The sequence below is a fragment of the Penicillium canariense genome (genome assembly GCF_028826845.1).
Source record: "Penicillium canariense strain IBT 26290 chromosome Unknown utg000002l_segment0_segment0, whole genome shotgun sequence".
Taxonomy (NCBI): domain Eukaryota; kingdom Fungi; phylum Ascomycota; class Eurotiomycetes; order Eurotiales; family Aspergillaceae; genus Penicillium; species Penicillium canariense.
In genome coordinates this window covers 1662718-1684505 of record NW_026622729.1, presented here as the reverse complement: position 1 = coordinate 1684505, position 21788 = coordinate 1662718, and the positions used below count along the sequence as shown (strand labels likewise).

At 53.8% G+C, this 21788-nt stretch overlaps 8 protein-coding genes across 8 annotated transcripts; 3 read left to right on the top strand and 5 right to left on the bottom strand.

The window, feature by feature from the left end:
* Nucleotides 1–432: 432 nt before the first annotated feature.
* On the bottom strand, nt 433–1042 carry N7482_003815 (uncharacterized protein; the record flags this gene model as incomplete). The annotated part of the gene is made up of 2 exons (XM_056685940.1): nt 433–881; nt 910–1042. The coding sequence occupies 2 exons, from the start codon at nt 1040–1042 to the stop codon at nt 433–435; spliced, it is 582 nt and encodes a 193-aa protein (XP_056544682.1).
* Nucleotides 1043–1099: 57 nt separating this feature from the next.
* On the bottom strand, nt 1100–2092 carry N7482_003814 (uncharacterized protein; the record flags this gene model as incomplete). Its single annotated transcript, XM_056685939.1, has 1 exon — nt 1100–2092. One exon carries the CDS (start codon nt 2090–2092, stop codon nt 1100–1102), a length of 993 nt encoding a protein of 330 aa, XP_056544681.1.
* Nucleotides 2093–3958: 1866 nt separating this feature from the next.
* Nucleotides 3959–4855, bottom strand: N7482_003813 (uncharacterized protein; the record flags this gene model as incomplete). The annotated part of the gene is made up of 3 exons (XM_056685938.1): nt 3959–4109; nt 4167–4244; nt 4305–4855. The coding sequence occupies 3 exons, from the start codon at nt 4853–4855 to the stop codon at nt 3959–3961; spliced, it is 780 nt and encodes a 259-aa protein (XP_056544680.1).
* A 1319-nt stretch (nt 4856–6174) lies between these two features.
* Nucleotides 6175–7575, top strand: N7482_003812 (uncharacterized protein; the record flags this gene model as incomplete). The annotated part of the gene is made up of 1 exon (XM_056685937.1): nt 6175–7575. The coding sequence occupies one exon, from the start codon at nt 6175–6177 to the stop codon at nt 7573–7575; it is 1401 nt and encodes a 466-aa protein (XP_056544679.1).
* Nucleotides 7576–10646: 3071 nt separating this feature from the next.
* Nucleotides 10647–11647, top strand: N7482_003811 (uncharacterized protein; the record flags this gene model as incomplete). The annotated part of the gene is made up of 2 exons (XM_056685936.1): nt 10647–11153; nt 11186–11647. 2 exons carry the CDS (start codon nt 10647–10649, stop codon nt 11645–11647), a joined length of 969 nt encoding a protein of 322 aa, XP_056544678.1.
* A 1444-nt stretch (nt 11648–13091) lies between these two features.
* N7482_003810 (uncharacterized protein) lies at nt 13092–14664 on the bottom strand (the record flags this gene model as incomplete). Its single annotated transcript, XM_056685935.1, has 3 exons — nt 13092–13249; nt 13303–14351; nt 14399–14664. 3 exons carry the CDS (start codon nt 14662–14664, stop codon nt 13092–13094), a joined length of 1473 nt encoding a protein of 490 aa, XP_056544677.1.
* Nucleotides 14665–15365: 701 nt separating this feature from the next.
* N7482_003809 (Zn(II)2Cys6 transcription factor) lies at nt 15366–17280 on the bottom strand (the record flags this gene model as incomplete). Its single annotated transcript, XM_056685934.1, has 2 exons — nt 15366–16215; nt 16271–17280. 2 exons carry the CDS (start codon nt 17278–17280, stop codon nt 15366–15368), a joined length of 1860 nt encoding a protein of 619 aa, XP_056544676.1.
* Nucleotides 17281–18833: 1553 nt separating this feature from the next.
* N7482_003808 (uncharacterized protein) lies at nt 18834–21555 on the top strand (the record flags this gene model as incomplete). The annotated part of the gene is made up of 4 exons (XM_056685933.1): nt 18834–18947; nt 19072–19570; nt 19644–20406; nt 20466–21555. 4 exons carry the CDS (start codon nt 18834–18836, stop codon nt 21553–21555), a joined length of 2466 nt encoding a protein of 821 aa, XP_056544675.1.
* Between the last annotated feature and the right edge of the window lie 233 nt (nt 21556–21788).

Sequence of the window (21788 nt, the reverse complement as noted above, 5' to 3'; positions counted from 1 at the left end):
AAAAACTACACGCGAAAAACGGCATACACTCTCAAGCCCTTTCGATCTACTCAATCTCATCTTTGACTCCCCATCCTCGATTATTTGCGGCTAATCTTGTACGGCTCAACGGGATCCGCTCGCCGTGCTCTCTGCAGCGAAGACACAGCGGTCATGGAGCTGGAAAATTGATCGTCATTATATTAGTAACAATAAATGTGGGACTCAATTGCGGATGCAGACGCCCTACAGTCGATGCACAAGAATTGTTGTGGAGCTCTGCAGTCGCATGAGTCTCGCCTCGATCTCCGTACGCCTCGATCTTCTATAATAGACTCTTTCGCGCTTGAGATCTCATGTCAAACCCTCATGACTGCCGATGTGTCGACCAATATCGCCCAGAGCGTCCTCAACCACCTTGTCCTCCCCTCCTTTGCCAATGGCCCGATCACCTCAACTTTGCTCTGACCGGCTGCGAAAAACCTGGTGACAAGGTAGGTCGAGCGTGAGATTTTCCGTATTACCCTCGTCGGTCAACTTCTGCAGCGTTTGCTCCGACGCCAGATACACCAGTCGCCCGATGTGCGACCAGTAGAGGGTGGCCGCACGCATGGCGCAGGGTTCCCAGGCTGATACCATGGTACATCCCGCAAGATAGTCCCAGCAATAGTTGTCCGCCGCATTGCGAGCCAGCTCACACTCGGCGTGACGGACATACGATAGGGATAACGACGACATCAACTGCGTTCCATTGTCTCGGGCCAGTAGCAGAGCTGCAGATGGCCTCCTGTCATGGCGATCTTGGCCAGACTTTTGAAGCGCCAGACATTTCGATGCCGCGTCGTCGATTTGTGCATCAGCGGGGAAAGTGTCATGGTGTAATGGGGTATCCGGGGGATAGTCTGTATTCTTTAGAGACGTGCTCCACACTCGGTGGATGCGACGCCAAGATATATGGACCGCCCCGTCGACAGCTCCACGGCGGATTCCGACGATAGAGAAGCGGGGGAGTCAAGGCCGCTCTCCCGACAGACGAGAGATAATGTATTAGGGTATGGGACATGATTATTTGCGAAACTCTATAAACCAAATCTATTATGTATGTACAGTCATTCTGGTATCACGCGATCTCGTCACTCGAACTGGGAGTGGCCAATTTATCTGATATCCGGGGATCATTGAAGGATTGCTTCGACGTGACTCGTGCTCGCTCGTTAAGATTAAAGTTAGGTGTGTCACAGATGCGCGCCTGGCTGTCGCTATCTGCCGGTTGTTGCTGGCGTTGGTGGAAGGAGAGATCCACGAAATCTGACAGGTCGGTAGGCGCCGAGTCGGTGCTGCCGCTCATCTCCGTGAAGTGGACCAGCTTGCCCAGGATGGCGTACTCGAGCTTAAGCTTGATGCTATATGCCAGGGCTTTGAGGGTAACGTGGATGTCGAAGAGACCCGAGTACTGGACGCCGATGATGGCGGCGTCCATGAGGATCATGGCCAGGTTGACGACCAGTAATTGCACAAGCGTGCCTCGGTAGTGGCCACGCGGGCGGAGGTTTAACAACCGCACTGCTTCCCACGAGTATATTGCGGATAGCACGGCCTCCTGCAGCGAGAAGGCGACCAGTTGAATGCGCTCGAAGATATTGAAGGCCGATGTAAAGAGCTCTGACTTGTTGGAGTGACTGCCGAGCTCGAGGACAGCGGCCGGGATGTGAAAGAGGATCGCGTCGATGATAATCATGGCGAGACAAGCGCGGAGGACTCTTGGACTGTGCACGACAAGGTGGAGTCGGGACCACAGCACGAGAGACTGGCCGGTCACCATGCCAACCCAGGCGATGAGCTCCATGGCGACGGGGAAGAGGTTCGAATAGATGTCGTAGATGATGAGGAGGTATCCGAGGCCGAAAGGAATGATGCTGAAGGAGGCGATGAGCAGGCACCAGAAGTAACACCCGCCATAGCGCTTAAAGGTAGCGAAGCAGAGGACAATTAACTCGAGAGCATTATACCACGCGATGCCGATGAGGCAAGCCACAGCGGTATGCTCAGCAAACTCATTGACCGACCGGTCGGAGAGGCCAAAGGTGCTTCCAGAGGCATCGGTGCTCGACATAAGGGCATATTCTTGGCGGCCGTCGAGAGGGCCGGAGTGGTCGTGTGAGGAATTCACGTAAGCATCAAACGCGAGCAACCAAGCGAATGGTGGAGTAGATAACGCAGATCAGACCAGCAAGAGAATGTCGGCTAGGAGATGGGTTCCATATGCACATGCAGGCAGTGATAGAACCCTAGGTGCATGGACACGAGGAAAAGAAATCGACTCGCATCCTCTCCATCGACGAGACGTGCGGAGAAAGATATGAGGCGAAAAAAGGTACAAGGAGGTGGCGGAGACAGCGAGATCGCGGGTCCCATTGTCGGCAATGTGTCGCGTGCCATTGGCCTATCCCGTGAATGATGTGGGGACGGTGGAAGGTATAGACTGAGGGATGCCCAATTATTCGCGCAGTCTGGCTGGCCGCCAAACGCTAATCGAAAATTTGGGCCGATAGCGGCCTTTCCAGGGGATGAACAGAGATAAGAGCCATTCCACCGGCATTACCCCCACGGCATTACCCACGCTGCGCAATATAAGTTCGGGCGCGACGGGAGAGAGGTCTACAGATAGTCCCTGGTATAATGAGATCATAGACTCGAGTGTACAGATCACATCACATGCAGGTCTGGTCGGTGCCGAATAGGTGGCCCTTCCGCGTGGATGTGATGGCGACGGGGCGTAGAGATAAGCCGGTTATTCGCACATGTTACTAACTTTACAGAGTTTCCTTAGTAATCTGTCCAACCACGCTCGGCCTTTCCCCTGCCTCCGATGCGTAAAGTTTGGATTAGTGTTTCCCCGTCCCGCTCTGACGATGGTGGTGGCGTTTCAAGCATTTAAGACCGAAGGGATTCGGAGCCCTCTCCCAGGGTTGAATCAAAGGCTAATTGTCGAACGGAACCCTAGCCATCTCTCGAAGAATGATGGCTATAGGTGCAGAGAGTTCTCTCGGATACTCAAAGCTACGCGCAAAAAGTATCATGGAACTCCACGCGCGCTTATGCCTACCTTCAGCAGGAAAACGTCAAATCTTTCACCATAGCAATACAGTTTCGTTACGAAAACATCTAACTTTTTGCCCGCCTGGCTTACGGGTATCAGCTGGGTCTAGATACACTAATTTGGAACGTCGAACATCAAAGGAAGGTTCAAGCGTCAATTTCCTGCACGGCATTCCCATGTTTGATTCGGCGATTTTGGGGCTAAGAGTTTCACTGCAACCTAAATGATGCATAGCTGAAACTTGCGACTCACCTAACTGGTAGCAGAATATATTCTACGTCTTGCCAAGTGTTCCCATGCGTAAGCGTACACGGGAAAAATAACAAACAAGCAGCTGAACTAACTTATCACATACAGTCGCACGGCTCTTTCAACCAAAATCAGCACCACAAATAGGTCCTCTCATGTGGAAAGTCTTTGGACATGAGACTCCATAGTGAGGTATCGAAAACACTGAACTGAAACAATCGAGATGCTTTCTTGCGATGATTACCTAATTTTGTGCCTGGCACTAGATTTGGTTGTCGATATATAATTATCGACCGCCTTCCATATTCCATCAATGCCAAGCCTTATAGGGCAGGTCTCATGGGATACCTACCCTAGGTATCTCCGGATATGCGGCACTGTTTTTTCTTGATTTCTCTCCTTTACGGGCCCTAATCTAGCAGACACTACTCGATGGAAAAGAGACGCATGGAAGCCACGAAGGAAGGCAAGAGGCAAGCAAAGCTAAAATCGGATTCGGATAGTGTAAGACTATCATAAGAAATTGATGATGAATGTGTGTGTGTGTGTCTGGTCTGTTCTGTTCTGTTCTGCTCTGCTCTTATGTCCAAGAGCTATTTTCTTTTTTCTAAGCCATGTGATCGCTAGTGACTAGTACTTCCACTCTGAAGTCTCGCCATTCCAATCAGGGTACAACCATAAATTATTAGGCGCTTTGACGAGATCGAATAGGGGCAACGCGAGATCTTTCCAGGGCGATGGCTTGGCATTGACATCGCAATCCCGAAATCCTACCCAGGTGCTATAGAGCATTAGTTGGCCCGCTCATGATCGTAGGAACACCAGACTATATACTCACAGAGTTTTAGTCTTCGAGTTCCAAACTAGATTGGGTGCACCAGCAGTATCCGGCCACACACGCATCGATGTAATTTTCCTAGTCTTTATCCGCACTATCCAATATTGAGTCTAGGTAACCAAGATCTGGGTAACTCACACGAAAGTATCCCGAAAAGCATCGCGAATTTCTTCTCGCTCTTTCTCATCCAAGGTCCAGAACAGAGAAGCCTTTCCGGTATCGTCACCTAGACGTATTCCAGGGACAACCTCCCAGGCATAGTAAGTAATATAGCCGCCAGGGACTAGCCCTGAGCGGTCTTGTCCATCCTCAAGATATCCGAGAAGGGGAGGTGTGAATGTCGACCCTTCTTTAGTGAAGGTCAAAAAGGCGCGAAATCCCGAGGTTCTCAAGCTCGTGGCTTCCTTCGCCCGAACAGTCGAGTTTTCGAGTTGTGTCTCGATAGACGGGATTTGCACAACGACACGCATCATAGACGGTCTTCTGGAGCCACCGATCTCATAACCGGATAGCAGAATAGAGGTGTAAGAGGGACGTGGAGCATTTTCGTGCCTCTGGAGGTCGTATTCATGAAGGACTTCGCAAATCCTCCACTTGCTAGGCTGTGGGTGTGAAAGTTTGATGACCTTGCCGACCTCGATGACTGGGCGCATAGGCCCCTGACGGAACCAGGATCTTGGAGGCGACATTCTGCGAGGCACTGTGAAGGGGTAGAGAAAGGTGAGGTTTAGGAAGAGGGTACCGTTCTAAGTTAGTTCCTTGCCGGATATGCCCAGCGTGAGCAGTGGGTCAATTCCGCCTACGTTGACATGACATGCACATGCCCTTTGGTAATACCGCAAGCGCAAGGCCGGACTTCTGGCGTTGTGTTGCAAATCTGCGTTGGAAAAAATTCGGCCAAGAACCTGCAGTCATGTCAGAGTCGAGGGGCTAGCAATTCCTCCAGTATAAGCTGTTCCGACTGATTCGGGATTGGGCCGCATCGAGGGTTCAGGATTGCGGTGAATTTCTGCCAATATCAATGATCACACGCTTCCGGCATTCGGCGTCTTGGCTATTTGAATGTGGTGAAGGACTGGCTCTCTATCATGTCATCGATGAGATGGAGCTTCGAATTAGGGAGCCTTGGAGCCATGTCATGCGCCCCAATCGTGGGTAGCCTTGGAAGAGACATGTCAGGATGATGAGTGAAGATGTCTTGCTGCTGCTCTAGACGGGCAGGGAGGGCAGGAACCTGTCTGGCACTGGCGACTGAGTGTCGACAATCAAAATCCTATCAGGACTCACTCACGCGAGCTGGAGTTAAGTCAAAAGAGTGTTGAAGTAAAGTTGAACTCGAAAACCACTGCAGGAGATCGTTTGATGTATGCTTGGTTTGGAGAGCTGATAACGCCGGATAAACAGAAGACGGTACTCGGACTACACCCTCACACCAGACCTCGTAACATGACTATCGCCACTATCTCCAGACAGCCGAGGTCAAAAAACTAGCGGTCAACTTCACTCGCTACCCTGCCGACCAGAGGCGACCACCGACCCGCCTCGGCAGTCTGAGGCGATTTGCAATCTACCACGATGGACCCATCCTGTCTCGCGGTGCAAGTCTCTCAAATATCCTAAGGCCTAAGAGCCCCAATCGGGCAGTGCACCACACTGTAGAAGATGGATTCACCCTGGCGGCGTGGATCCACCTGTGGGAGATTCACGGCACCGAACCTGAACCACAGGCCGCTGTCCAGCAAGTTTGGCCTTGGGGGCCATAACCGCGCACCTACCTGACACCCAAAAAAGTTGGAATTACTCCTGCCTTGGAATTACTCCTGCCTTCCTCTCAAAAATAGAATCGTTGTTTAATTCTGCGTTCCTTGGTCTGCGTGATTTGTCTTCATGGTTGAGATAATTTTCCATTTACGGCGATATCTCGAGGTTTGAAATTCTGCCCCTCTTCACAACTTGAAATCAGCCGTCACCATGAACACCACCCCGGAACAGATTCTCGACATCGAAGATGCTCTCGTTTCGGAGGATAACCCAGCGCGCGATGATGGCACCCTCGACTATGAACGCTGCGCGAGATTACACAACTACCTGGTCGCATATGCCTGGGATGGCCCGTAATGGAAGAGACACGCCCGACCTCGACGCACTTGCCAGCCAGTCATGGTTTTTCAACGAAGCAAAGGAAGATATTGATGCTATTCGCGAGCGCCTTGACCCGTCGCTGAATTCATTCCTGGATTTAATCTACGATCCAGAACCACAGTTCTTCTACTGGGTTAACAGGGTTGTAATGCGACTCTCCGACGAAGCATTCCTCCTCGAGGATAGTGATCTCGAGGATGAAGAGCGATTTGTTGTGATTTACGACACAGTTTCCGCTCTAGGCTCCCATTGTCTTGGTGTTCTCTATGACCAGCAGTACCACCGGGCCTCGTTCCCGTTGACCATCGAAAACCCAGACAGCGTGGAGCCTGTCGATGAACACGAGGGTATGTGGTTTCCCTTGGAGACCATTCTCACTCACTGGATTCAAATGCTCCATATGGGTAAAATTACTACCGATCCACGGAATGAGAGAGACGTGCCTGCCGACGAGGCTAAGTCGAGATCGGCAATCGGGTTATGGTTTTGGCATCCCTACTGTGTTGCCCAGGTCGATAGCACGGTTGCTGCGATGGATCGCTACACAGCTGCCATCGAATCTCATATACAGTCCCTTCTACCAATTGCTCGTGATACGCCATTGTTCACGGATGCAGAACTCGATATGGCCTCTGTGCCGAAGGAATGCTTTGTCCGCCCCGTCCTAACCAAAGTCAACACTCCGCGTTTCAAACTGATCGCGCCCGGGCTGGAGGTTCCGCACGATAAAGTAGCATTCGCAGCGCGTCAGAGATTCAACGAGGAGGGTCGAGGCAAGGACGTACCGTCGTTCCTACTCTTTGCTGCTTCAGATAGTACTCGTACAGCCTTTTTCAATGAGGAGATTCGGCGCTTATTCTTCGGAGCGAGGAATAATGTACCACTAAACGAAGATGATTCTGTTCCCACTGGATTATATAGTGAAACTTTCAATCGAGACGAATACGATGCCGAAGAATCGGGGTTTCGCCTCCTGCTCCCATTTGCTCTGAGGCCTAATCTTGCTGATGAGGATTGTGCAAGGAGGAGTGATGGAACGCGAGTATCCTCCGGATCCTTCACAGAGCTTTTTCAGCATGGTGTTTTCTACCCCTTTGGCGGAGAGCACCGAGCGCAACGATTAGAGAGGCTAATTGATCGGTGGACTGAGCTGATCGAAAGTGGTGTATGGACAGTGGGTAGAGAGGGCGTGGAAGGGGAAATCGATAAATTCCAGGATGCCGACAACGGAGCCTGGGAGGATTATTGGATCGCCCCATACTGGTGATAATACTGTGATCTATGTACCTGGCAACGATAGTCACGATGGATAGGTAGAAGAAGCAGAAAATGAATTCCAAGTATCAATGCATCTATTACGCACAAGCACCAATGTCATGTTCCCCTGCGAAATTTGGGACCACATCCGCCATTGGCACGAATATATCCTGATGTCAAGTCAGCACCCGAGTAGCAGTTCGGGGGACTGCAGTAATCATTTCCACTTCCACAGTAGCCGCTCGTCGAGCAGCAAGTACCAAATTGTGTTCTTATGCACGTCTTATTGCCAGCGAAGTTGGGTCCATTGACTCCCTTTAAGTCATTGATTTCCCGTCCTTCAAATGGAGCCGTAGTTAAATGGAAATGTTTGTAGAAGATGGGTTCACCCAGGCATTGGGGGAGGGGGGGCGTGGATCCACCTGTGGAAGTTCACAGCGGCACGCCGTGTATCGACCCATAGCATTAGATCGGGAGGGTCAGGAGGGGCCCTTTCTCAGCCAGATGGAGTCCGATCCCGTCCAGAAGGTTCCGCAGTGCATTGGGGTGGCGCACGGCAAAGAGGGCCCGAGGCCAGCCACGATCGACATCCCTACCTTCCTAGAACTATAGGGTATTCTGACGACCCAAGGCTCCATTTACCGCTCAATGACGCCACCGAGACAGATGAGCAGAGGGATCGTTGAATTACTATTTCATGGGCTATTCAATATTGGCATGCTTGCTAGTCCAGAATACTTGGCCATTTGCCCTCACTGGACGGCTATGCGCAAATCTATGGCATCATGTGGGTGCCATGCTTTGGCGGTGCAATAGCACACCCGCTACTCCGTAGTAGGCCTGTACATTTGTGTACGAGACCCACTGCCGCCACCCAGAGCTTGGAAGCCGCCTGTGGATATACAGCAGTAGCAGTACGGAGTAGGAGAGGTTCGTTCCTGACCTATACAAGCTCATCTCTATCGGACCACGAATCCGCGGAAATAAGCAGAGGGTGGAGCCGTCGTGAGATGGCGTAAGCCGCGGGGGCGTTCTCAGTGGGAGGCAACCCAGCTGAAGGTGTGATTTAGTTGAACTCAATCGTGGCCTCTGACTTATTCGTGCGGTCGAAAGGGGCCCAGTGGAGTGATGGGACCACTCCAGACTGGGGCGGCAGAGATTGGGATTGTCGGGCTGATATCGATTTAGTGCGCGGGGATTCCGGAGTCCTGCCAGGGTTTCGGGGATCCTCGTGCTGGTCCCACCGTTGTGGGAAGGGAACTGGAAAATTCTACGTGCGTTAAGAGAGCCACTACGGAGTAAAGGGGAATTTATGGAAAGGGTTCTGTGAGGCTACCGTTGTGGACGTTATTGTACGACATGATCGCCGGAGTAATTGGTACGCAGTCCATATGCACCTACTGGGCGTACATTGCCGCTATCGAAGAATATCAACAAAAGTCTGTTTTCGGGTATAGCCGACTCGATCGATGATGCAAATGGCTCGCCCAAGCTCGAGGCGATCGATCTGAGAAGTGCCGACTGGGTGGCTTGCTCCTAGCCGGAAAATTAACTAGGGCCGGTGCATCCACCGCTCGGGCTGAGTTTTCCCCTTGAAATGATTGAATTGGGCTCCCCTGCCCATCATCTGCCACTTGCCCCTGGAGCCAATGAGACTCCGCTGATTCTGGGACAGGGACCACCACGTTCGTACGGAACGTGGGCGGGCTGTGATGATCCGCAGAACAAGTAATGATAATCGGGGGAGCGGACCCTGGGATTTAAATTAAACGCGTTACCGGACTGGGGCTGGAGGCCCCTAAGGTCCCTTTCGAGTCCCCTTGACGCGCTTTCACTCGCAGGACGGGATAGAGTGGAGTCACGAGGGTACCCCGGCCCTAATTGGCCCCGGGGCTTTTCCCTGCCCAGCTCTTTGGCATCAAACCTTAACCATGAATCCTGTCGGCATTTCGCCTGGAGGGGCGATGGGAAGCGCCGATCTGTTTATGCACGCGTTTCTTTCTGAACCTGTTTGAATTGACCAGAGGAGGCCCTCCCCCAAGTTACTCGGCCAAGTTCTTCGAATCTCCTATCCTGACTGACACTCGCTCTGAGCGGGGGAATTCCCCTGCTGCCATGTGCGTAAACCCCTGATGGTCTCCACACCAAGCAGATCACGATATTCCTACTGTAACTCAGAGCTGCGGTGTCGACTTGCCCTCTACCGGCGGAGCGGAGCAGCGGAGCTCCTGCTATACCCTGAAGGCTCTGGCCTGAGCTGACGATCGGCGGCATTATTGAGTCGGAACGGAGATATTCGGTTCTGTTGGGCCCCATATAAGCTCGCGCGCCAGCCATAGCGCGCGATAGAATAGCGATAAACCTAGAGCCCCATTCACTGGGGTTCCACTTCGAGGGTGCGCCTGCAGATCATAATTTGGAGATCTACTCTTGGCCTGCGTTGACCGGCAGAAGGGCGGTGATATCCGGTTCGATCATGATGACATGGATCATTCCATCGATCCATGTCTTGTTTTTCTGCGGCGATTAACTTTGGCTGAGTCCGTGGTGATATGACCATCCGTTGTAAATCGTGTGGATAGGGCTGCTTCTGGGTGATATACATAACCTTCACGGACCAGAAACAGAAAGCATGCGCAGCATTGGGCCCATCTTGCTAGATAGCTTCACGGAGGTGCCTCGCAAAGTCCACTGGAGACCTTGTTATGGACTCCCGGGGCTCCAAATCGACGGATTAGGTTTGACACACTGGAGATAGTAGTCCCACCGAAGTTGCAAAACTGAGAAGCTAACTAGGAGGAATGGTGCGGCGCCTGCGACACGGTGATGACCCGCCGGGTCTATTGGATCATTGGCTAGCTCCAGAGAAACCGAAACTTGATCCCAAAGGGGCGACGTAGCAGTTGGTCATCAAAGGAGAAGGGTGGATGAGCTAGGAGAGGGCCTGTATAAATGCGACTGCTGCTGCTGCTGCTTCCATGATACATTCACTCTTTTACACACACCTCAGTCACTCCCTTGGATCATTCTCGCTCCAGTCATTCTTTTGAAATATCCTTTATATTTTATAATACCCTCACAATGAAGGTTTCCATTGCTACCCTCCTCACCCTGGCCGCTGCCGCCGCCGCCGCCCCTACCTCCTCCTCCTTCGCTGGTCTGTCCGGTGTGACCTCTGCTCTGACCAACGTTGAGGGCCTCGCCTCCAACCTGGGCCTCGGTGACATCACCAAGCAGCTGGACCTCTCCAACCTCCCCGTTGTCTCCAAGCTCGGTGACCTCACCTCCCTGCTCAACCTGGGCAGCTCCAGCACCGGCAAGGCCGGCACCCTCCCCATTGCCCAGAACGGCCACCTCGTCCAGGACCTCGGCCCTGAGCTCAACAACGTCCTGACCATCACTGGCCCCAACGTCCAGACTCTGCTCATCGAGCTGAGCCCTGAGGTCACTGCCCTCGTCTCCGGCCTGGGTCTGCCTGCCCTGGGTGTCCCTCTCGGCAGCATCGTCGCCTCCGCCAGCTCCCTTGGTGACCTCGTCACCGGCCTCGGCCCTCACGTTGACGGCCTCGTCACCGTCGTTGGTGCTGATGTTGGTGCCCTCCTGATCTCTCCTCCCCCGAGGTCGCTGGCCTCGTCTCCGGCCTTGGCCTCCCCACCGTCGGCATCCCCGTCGGCACCGTCGTTGCTACTCTCGGTACCTCCCTGAAGCGCAATGCCGCCCCCGGCGAGATCGTTCAGGACCTTGCCCCCACCGTCAAGTCCATCCTCACCGTCACCGGCCCCAACGCCAAGCAGCTCCTGATCAAGCTCTCCCCTTCGGTTGCCGCCCTTGTTGACGGCCTTGGCCTGACCTCCATTGGTGGCTCCGTTGGCTCCGTCATCAAGACCGCTGGCAACATCGGTGACCTCCTGACCGACATCTCCGCCCCCGTCGAGCAGCTCCTCACTGTCACCGGTAACGACGGCCAGAAGCTCCTGATCCAGCTCTCCCCCGAAGCTGCCGCCCTGGTCGTTGGCCTCGGTCTGCCCTCCGTCGGTGTCCCCGTCGGTGCTGTCGTTGCCACCCTCGGCAAGAACCTGTAAATTATAGATTAAGCATCGGCGCTTTTTCTTTTTGAACCAGGCCTTTATTTACGCAGCAATGGAGAGCGTTTTGGGAGCCTTGTGAATACCCCCCTCGCAATTATCTTGTGCAATTACTGGACACCTAGAAAGGTGATTTCTTATCATGAATTTCTGAAGACAAAAAAGTCTTCCGGTCTGCCGCCACCATTGACATTGATATCTCTGTTCGGTCAATGACATTATATCTTCTAATGTTCATAGAGATCCTGTGCTCTACAGCCTCAATACTCTTGATATATAATCTTCTTTCGTATAGACAATGACATGTAACTCTACCTAATATTCTTGCATTATGTCTTGCGCTCCTGTTACTGTATAATATTGATTAACACTACCGCCTCGTCGGGAACATTGGGTCTTTGACGCATAATATTCCGTGTTCTGCCGTATTCTATTGCTGGTAATCTTAAAAGCAATACAGGATTCAGGCCACCCAAACCCCACTACTGTTGAGTATTGCGATTCTTCTTCTACTCGGACAGAGCCCATTTCGCCATCCATTCAGATGCCAGAACCTGCTGAGCAGACGGAGGACTCTCCGACCTGAAGGAAATTTCGCATAGAGCACCACATAAAGGAAAGAGCATCTCGTTCGCTAGAGTCCAGCGGCAAAATCCCTGCCCCGATTTGCAGTTCCCTGCACGCATATTCCAAAGCGGTTCTTCCATGATTGATATAGGGATTGGGATCGGTTACTTGACTCTCTATGCTCGGTGGCCCTGTCTCGAACTGTTCTGATATTTTCCACCGTTCAGGTGGCAGCAGGCCCAGTGCACCAATTTGCTCACAAGCCATATCGTCTTCGTTTCTTAGAAAGTCTTCACTTAGTGATCTTTGGGCAATCAGATCCTAGCTTCTACAAGGGTGACATTTCCGCTTTGCTCCCCCAAGCTATATAGGTAAGATACTATATTGTGGGCCCCCAGCAGGAGCTTTGGCTGTCTAATCAGTGGACTGGCTCGACTACTCGCTCTTCATGTAGCTCATATAACATTTCAGTAGATCCATGATAAAAACCATCGTTCTGCGTATGTCCGATGATTGCTGTGGCTTCGACAGTTGGGACAACACGTTGACCTCCAGGGGCCTGGCCTAAGGAGCAAGGAGCATGGAGTTACCATGCTTGGCTTATCCTACACAAGGCCTTGTGACCATGGAATGAAAAATGAAGTTAGCATATAGAGGGTCTCTTAGCCTTGTCTGGCTGCTCAATACGTATGGAAAGGCCGGTGAAGGCCGGAAGGAGGTGCGGGAATGTTGACAGTGGTCTGCGGTGGACTTTCTTGCCGGCGCTCGGATCCTCATCAAGGTGGAACCCTCGCTAAATATACAAAGTCCCGCCGGTATGGATATAGAAATGGCGATAGGTAAAGAGCCAAGGAAAGTCACGGGCCATAGGAGACTAGCCTTTGGGCTGCTCAGTGAGCGCCTTGGAAGAGGAGGGCAATGTCTCTTGATCCAAGCCCGAGAGCTCCACCTCACTCTCAGGTTCTTGAACTTCCCCGGGGACATTTTTAGGAGGCCTCGGAACACGCATGCCAGAACCCGAATCGGTGCCAACTGTAACAGGTCAGAGATATTCGCCCAAACATGAACCGAACAGCTTGACTCACAAAACGTCCAATAACAATACTTGCTAATGACAGGAAACCAGATCGTGATCGCGACAATCTGGCCAAAGGACCAGGAGCCAAAATCAATAAAGCCATAGTAATAAAAAAAGGCGAAACAAACCACATCGAGGAACGTGCAGACAACCAACAATATCTCCACGGCAACAGTCAGTACCTTCGGCCCAACCCGCACGAAGAGGCGACTGCCCCATTTCGAGTCCATCACCCGTCTGATTTGTCGATGTGGCCGGGCCAGAAACAGCCGGCCCAAGGGCGTCTCCATCAGCGACAAGCGGACCACCACCCACCCTGCCCACGGACAAAGATAGACCAGGCAGGTGATGACAAACACCGCCAAGCAGAACGGGTTCAAAAAATGATAGAAAATGCCCACAGGCCCGTAAGCATCGTAGAAACTTGGGCTTGCGCACCAGATCAGCGGCGGCACATGGTGGCCGCAGCTCTCCGGCCAAGTGTGGTTCTCAATCGGCACAAGCTGCTTGATCGTCGGCGCGTGGATAGTCCACGACATGGCGACCTCGGCGAGAATCACCGTGCCAACCGATAACACAAAGATCCACCGTGGAGTGCTGTGCATTTTCTCCAGACTCCACATGCCCAGGACGATGGGGAAGACGCCCGCGGTCGACACCATGCCCGCAACGCCGTTATTGGCCCAGAGTTGATGCAGGGTCACCGCGTCGAAGACCTTGTTGGATGTCTTCGTCATGAGGATGGCGGCCTGAGAAGCGATCATGAAGAAGCACTGCGTTTCTTGGAATTCGACGAGCGTGTGCTTGAGCGCCACGTTATGCAGTGATAGGAAGGCTCGCGTGCGTGCCATGATGCCGTTGGCTGGGCGGCGGGCGCGGGATCCTGTGCGGTGCCGCTGGAGGAACGTGAGCAGGCGGGGGAAAGAGGCGGAAGGTGCGGAGGAGGATCCAGAAGTAGACGATGACGATGATTTGCATGATGTAGGAGATGAAGACCTGAGAAGCGTCAATTGGCGGGGAGAGATCATGGACGACTCGGGGATATGGGGCTTACTCCTGGGCCGGCGAGATCAGTGTTAACCGTGCTGCTGACTCCATCGCACACATCGCTGGCGAAGTACTCGTAGCCCCAATTTTCCAGGGTATAGACGGTGAAATTCAGCGTCGTCGATCCGTTATTGAAGCCCACGCACCCGCCAATATCGGGGTCCATATCCTTGCAGTAGTCCCTCAGACACGTCTGCACGACGCTGGTATAGTTACTGCCCGGGGCTTGGTGATAGCCATCGTAGCAAGAGCCGAAAGTAGTAAAGTTGGTGAAAATAAACTGCGGATCCTCGCACTGCGATGCAAGCATATTCGTTGCCATCGCGAGAAGATCGATCTCGCCGTATACCAGCGCACTCGGAGCAGAAAGAAAGAATCAACCTCGATCCTGCCGCCGAATCCTCATATGTCAAATATAAGCAGCATATTGATTTGATCCTCACCCTGGCGCCGAGCGGCTGATAAAACACGCTTACCCCACTGGGCGGAAGACCCTTGCCAACTCTCGTATTTCAGTCTTCTTAGGGCTGACAAAAGTGGCGGGTCCGCAAGGCTGCGTTGCGCCAGGCACGCTTGGGCATGCCTCCGTCAGCAAAGAAGGCTTTTGCAGAATGATGATTGGGTTTATCGAGCCGCACCCTGCCAAACCGCCCCCAATCGAGGCTCCACACCAGCCAGCCTGATCTCTTTTAAGTGATCGCAGGGCCAATGGGCGTGCTGTGGGAGGAACTAAACGTCCCGAGTTTGGAGGGGGGAAGAAACTATGTTGGGACCGGAGAGAGTCCGAGCTGGGAGGGCGCTTACCCTATGAAAGGACTTGGCGAGGGATCAGGGCGAGGGAATTCCCAATTTTGAGATTCAGTACAGAGTACTCCGGACAAGGCGTCGAAAGGAGATAGGATATGACCCCATTCAGCTGGGGAAAAGGGAAGCAGAGATGAGGTGAACAAGATATAAGCCGAACCATTTTTCCAAATCAACATCGCGGAGACAGGCATCCGCCGAAACGTCATGAGTACAAATTTATCCTAAGTGATATCCCGAATACCCATTGCCCGCCAGCGGTGCCTGGGAGTACGCCCCCTGATGTGTTACATAGCCCGCCGAGGCGGCGCGGAGCATCTTCGCGAGTGGCGCAGAGTCCCGCTCAAATTCGTCCAGCGGCGCTCGAAGATCCCATTTCCGCGCGGAGTACTGGAGGAGTTCTCGCACATAGGTGAGACAGCGGATCGCGCGGGGGCGACAGTTGATCCGGTCTTCCTCGGCCAGGATGGGCGGGTCGGGGGTGCCGGGTGGAACGGGAGGGGGACTCGGGAGGGTGGGGCTGAGGAGGAACTCAAAGTTCTCGATCAGAACCTCGACAAAACGGCGGCCCACTTGTTGGACGCGGGAGATATCCAAGAAGGTGAGGAAGGGCAGGACGCTCGGATTCTCCAGCACTTGGTGAATCTGGCTGATGTAGTCCATGCAGCGGTCGAAGAGGAGGGCTTTGTTATAATCGCAGAGGAGGGGGTATCGGTTCGAGGGCGACAAGAGGATAATGTTGGTATAGAGGAGTTCGAGGCGGTACAGGAGGGAGAAGTGGCTGGGGGCGTTCTTGGGGCATTCATGGAACCACTCGCGGGCTCGGAAGCAGAGCGTCCATATTTGGACGAGGGGTTGGGGGGCAGGTTCACGCGCGCTGTAATACATGTCCTGGTAGCCCGTTGATAGGATGTTGCGGATCTTGACGATATGCAGGGCCGGGATAGGGCTTCGCAAGAAGATATGACTTTGCTCTGTGGTCGAGGTCGATGCGCTGGTGGTGGGTAAGGTGACGTTCACGGAAGCATCGGAGAAGGAGAACGTGTAGTGGAGCGCAGTACTCATTCCTCTGGAAGCTTGTCAGCATACTTTCATCCGCCATATTGGAGGGCCCGGGAGCATACCGGTCCAGACAGTAGAGGCAGTGGAATACACGCCGTCGAACGTCGAGACGGTCGGGATTGGATAGCACTTCTGCGGGAGGGTCTTGGTGAAGACCCAGGTCGACCGCAACCCTCACGGCCATGCCCACCAGGTACCAGCTACGAAGCCGGCCTGGATCCACCAGCGCATACTGAGCCAGAAGCAGGATTGCCTGGATGCACGTGATAGAGCCCGGGCGCAGGACATCTTCGGCATAGGTCAACGCCTCCGATACCAGCCCCAGGGCTCGCTGGTGACTTTTATCATTGTTTCGATAGGAGACCGATGCGGAGGCAATCGCCAGAACCATGCGGACAGTCCAGTGGTCAAAGGGTTTGGCAAAACGACCACCGGACTGATAGACCGCATCTACCGAGGTCCAGAAGCTGGTTTCGATGAAGAAGGGCAATTGCACAAAGACGTTGTCAAAGTAGTACTGCAAAAGCGGCGTGGCCTCATGCCGCGCAGGCAGAGAGTTGAGGACAAGTGGTGGTGGATATCCCACCGTCGCGACCGCGAGCAGCAGGTTCGCAAAGGTGGTTTTGGATGTGATGCCATGGAAGTCGCGTGAGGTCGCATTGACGGACAAGAAGCCGAAGTCACCAACGAGATCATCAATATCAGAGACCTCCCGACGATGGGCTGGACCGACCGGTCCATCTGAGGCGGGCGAGGTGATGGACATTTCCCGCGCGATGCCATTGCCCTCGACCGACAGCGAGCTCTGGCGGTTCCGGAGCTGGGCGATCTTTTTCTCGAGCTTCTCACAATAGCCCTCGAGCGAGGCGACATAGCTCCGTTCCTTGCCCTTGGCAAACTCGTCGCTGGCGCCAGAGCAGGTGCTGGCCTTGCCGACCTTGTCACATGCCGAACAGGCGGGGAGCTTGCCGTCGCACTTGATTTTGGCGGTGCGACAGCGCGAGCAGGCGGCGACGGGCCGGCTGACTTTCAGCAGTGGGCTGTCCAGAAAGGTGGTGGCCGTCGCGGGCATCCTCACGGCTCGTCATCCACCCTGTTGATAGGGGGGGGGGAGACTGTAGGGGTGTTGGTCAGCGTGGGGTTGACTTCTCGACCGTTCCCGAGGAAATGATGACCCTTGCAGAAGACCGGCAGTGGAGGAGAGGGCCCCCACCGGATCGCCGAACCACAAAAGGACCGCACTCACATGATGAGGTCAAACAATCAAAAGGGCGTTAAAAGGTCACGACGTGGTCGAACACTCTACCACCTCAGCCTCTCCCAACGGTGAGGACCTGCATGAGCTGGGTCGTTAGCGACTGTCAATTGCGCGGCAATTCCACTTCGTCTCAGCCTTACCCGGCGGGATGGAGAGAAAGGGACAAAAATACGTAAAATCTGTCTTTGGCGCTGGACCCCGAAAGAACACAGACGAGGGGCAACGGCTGGAGAAAGTTGCCCGGTGAGGCCGTTCGGAGAGAGGAAATGAGAAGCAGGACCAAACTGCTCGTCCGTGGCACCGCACGGATGCGCGAATCAGTTGATCTCCGACTTGAGCGGCAAATAGTCGGCTCTGGCAAGTCATGTACCCTGTCGGGAGCGTCCACGGAATGATGGTTCTGGACTCAATTATCCCAGTTGAATTGATTCTGAAGGGACAAATGATGATTCCCCACCTCGGCTGGCGACCCGGTTAGCTGTGAGTCCGAAGTGCGCCCTGTAGCAGTGCGTGTCGGAATGTCGGAGTCGTCTGAAACGGTTTTCTGTTCGCAGCCCAAGCCGCCCGAGCTCGCGCCTAACTCGATACCGAGTCATTTGTTCACTAAGAACTTCCTGGACTAATCTGCGCTTCTCTCCTCCCTTTTCAGCTGGCATCGTCCCTGGCTCCGCGTACCTACCATGGATCGCCGCTGGCACTAGCACCTTCTGACCCTCCACTAAACCACACCACCGACAACCAACTATTGTGCCCGGCCGCCGAGCCCACCTTCTTTCCTTCCTTCCCCTCCTCCCCTCCACTTTGCCCCCCCCACACCCACGGCACGGCGCCCATCCGTCGCTTCCAAACTCCAAACTCCGTCGATCTAGATCTGGACCGAGGCTGGCCCCCCTTCATCCATCCTATCCAACTCGCCCAGTCTCTCCGCCTAGTCCGCGGTCCCTTCACTCCGTCTCAAGGTACTAGAGCTCTGGGGTCGCAGGTACCTATACTGTCGACGCCATCGACAGTGCGCCGACTTGCGCTAGTCTCCTCCACTGCCTCTGCCACTGCTGCTTCCCATTTCGGCTGTAACAGACGCATCAGCATGACTGCATTTTGATACGGCCTCGTCCTCCCCTCTCCACCCCCTTGCTCGCCTTTTTTTTTCTTTCTGATCAACCTGCTGCGACCGTGGAACTTCTCTGCTGCTCTCCTCGCTGGTCACCTCCCCGAGAGCCGCCTAACAAGACCATGTCGATAGCGCCAAGGGCACCTGGTGGACCGATCGAACGTGCTTTGGGTGGCATCATTCCGCAACGCCCGCGCATGTGACTTCCCCCTTCCTCTCTGATCTCGCTCCGGGCTTGGGGGTCTCCCACCCAGCCATGACCCAGAGCGTCCAGCCCTCCGTGGGGCAGCCCTCGCCGGAATCCTACTCCCTCGAAGCGCCCGACGGTCGCATCGCGCACACCCTGACGGCCTGCACGAGGTGTCGACAGGTATGATGCAATGAGCAACCCTAATCTCCCTCCCCCTCCATTCCCATGAGCTGTTACGCATGGGAGACCAGACGACCGACTGCGACAACGGAAATGTCGAAAACTGACTACCGGTCTTGTGTAGCGGAAATCTCGATGCGATCCCGGAATCCCTCGGTGTGCGCCCTGTGAACGAAGCAACGCCAAATGTGTATACTACGACTCGACCCGCGACACCACCATTCCACGCACCTATATTGTATCATTACGGGACAAAGCTCGTGCTCTTGAAAAGGAGCTGGCCAAGGCCGAAAAGGAAATCCAGCACACGGCCGATGCAGAGTTGATGGTGCGGGGCGCTGGGCGCATCCGCTTCTCAGACAATGACGAGCCGCGCTATCTGGGCGCCTCCAGCGGCATTGCCATGACCCGCCTGGTCATGGAGATCGCCAAGCAGAACACCGATTCGAAAAGCATCAAAGATGTCGTCCCCGAATTGACCGCCCACGAAATCAAAGCCGCCTTTGTGCAGGAGGATTCGAAACCCACCTCCAAAGTGTATCCCATGATCAGCTCGATCCCGCAGGATAGCCTCCCCCCACGAAACCTGACGTACAAATTGATCGATCTTTTCGTCGCAAAAGGTATATGCGAATACCTTCTCCAGCGCCGAAAGGGGCTGTCATGTGGGTTATACTAACTTGGATATTCAACCAGCACAAGCACTCCTCCCAACTTTACACATACCAAGTTTCCGACAAGAAGCCGAAGAGGTCTTCAATGGCTCCACCGATTCCTGTCACAACTTCCAACTGCGAATGGTCATTGCAATCAGCATGCAGAAACTGAGCCCGGACTATGCTGGCCTAGCCGATAGCTATTACTTGGCGGCTTTACCTTTCTTGGAGCCGACCCTGAAGCACATGGACTTGCGAGCGCTGCAGTGCCTGGTACTGATTGCTCAATATTCGATGCTGACTCCAACACGGACAGCTTCATTTTGGGTGGTCGGTACCGCAGTGAGAATGTGCCAGGAACTGGGCTTATGTGAAGAAGCCACCATTGCGCAATCATCCAACGGCCAGCCCCTCAATCCATTGGAGATTGATATGCGACGACGGCTCTTCTGGATTGTCACCTCCATGGAATTTGGCCTTTCCCATAGCTTGGGCCGTACCAGCTCCTATAGTGTCACCCACGACAACGTGAACGTCAAGTTCTTTGAGTTGGTGGACGATCGGTACATCACGGCGGAAGGCATCAACCCCGACGCAAAGCCCGTCCTCGCCAAATGTATTGCGATTCATTTCTTAAAGATGCGACTCCTCCAATTGGAGGTGCGACGTACACTTTACTTGAACCGATGCGAGACCCCAACGGACGATCAACATCCTTGGTTTGCCCAGATGTTGGGTAAGATCGACCGCTGGGTGGCGACTTGCCCCAAGAATGACGACGGCAGTGGCTTGAACGTGAAATGGTGCGTCCCTACCAGGACTACTGATGGTATGGTTGCTAACGAGATGCGTATCCTTACAGGTTCCAAGGCCGACGAAACACGATAGTCATTCTTATGTACCGACCATCGCCTCAAATCCCCGAGCCCTCGGTCCACGCGGCGAAGATTTGCTATGAAGCAGCGACCTTTAACATCGCCATGCACCAGGAGCAGACCATTACCGGATCTGTGGACTTGACTTGGATCTTCACCCAATCTCTCTTCATGGTGTTCAACACTGTTCTCTGGACTCTTTCGTATCCTGAGATTCGAAAAGAGCATCCGATCGAGGAGGTCCAATCTCATCTGGATATGGCTTTGGAGGTCATAGTATTCGCAGCTGAACGGTGGCCTGGTGTTCAATCTGCCCTGATCCTTTACAAGCGCCTCGTTGCGGCCTGTTTGAAGGCGTACAGTACCGAGGAGTCATTTGTGGTTCAGTCACCCTCCAACCATCCCACTCCCACTTCGTCTCAGGGCGTCACCACTCCTCCAGCCATGTCAAGTCCGTCCACGAGTACAACGGCCTCTTTCTACTCTCACAATTACCGTGGTGGTAACCCCTCGATTGGTGATAGTGCCTCGGCTGGTACTTTCTCACGAGGCCCTTCTGCCGACCCAACCGGCCCCCTCTCCCAGGTCTCTCAAGTGTCCACACCTTCGGCGTTTGCTCCGGACCCGCTGAAAACAAGTGGAATTTCTCCCGTCACCCCAGTATTTGGTATACAACCTACGGCTGCAGCTCCAGCCACCGCACCCCAGTATACATCACCCGCATACTGTGCCCCGTCCAATCTCTTCTCCGATGTTTCCATTGACCCCAACACTCCTTACAACGCGATGCCCTCTGTGGTCCCAGGCCTTCAGGGCTGGGATCCGCACTTCTCACTTGCTTCTACCACTGCCAGTCACCTGGCATACGTCGATGCTATTGTGGACCCGATGCAGTGGACATCCTCTATCGGTGACCAGTACTCTCAATACTTCAACGAGCCTTTCCCAGTACCTCCGTGGCGGGAACGTACCCTCAGTCAGCAGGAACAGATTGAGCTTCTGGCGTCTCTGGAGCAGAACATCCCTGACGTATCTGCACAATTGGTTCGTGAATCGAATGCTTGGTATCAGTCGTGAAGGATTGGGCGGATGTAACTGCTGACTGGGTTGGCACCTTCAAATCTTGACGGTAGCTGGGCCAACCGGAAAATTGGCAATTTGTGTTCCTCGTGCGCAAGGCAATCCGGCGAAATATGTTTTCCTTTGTTTGGAATACTTTGCTGTTTTAACTTAAAACTTGGATCGGCAGGTCTCATTTCGACGTATACCTCTTGAATGCTCATGTCCCGGGTACAGGACTAATATAATTT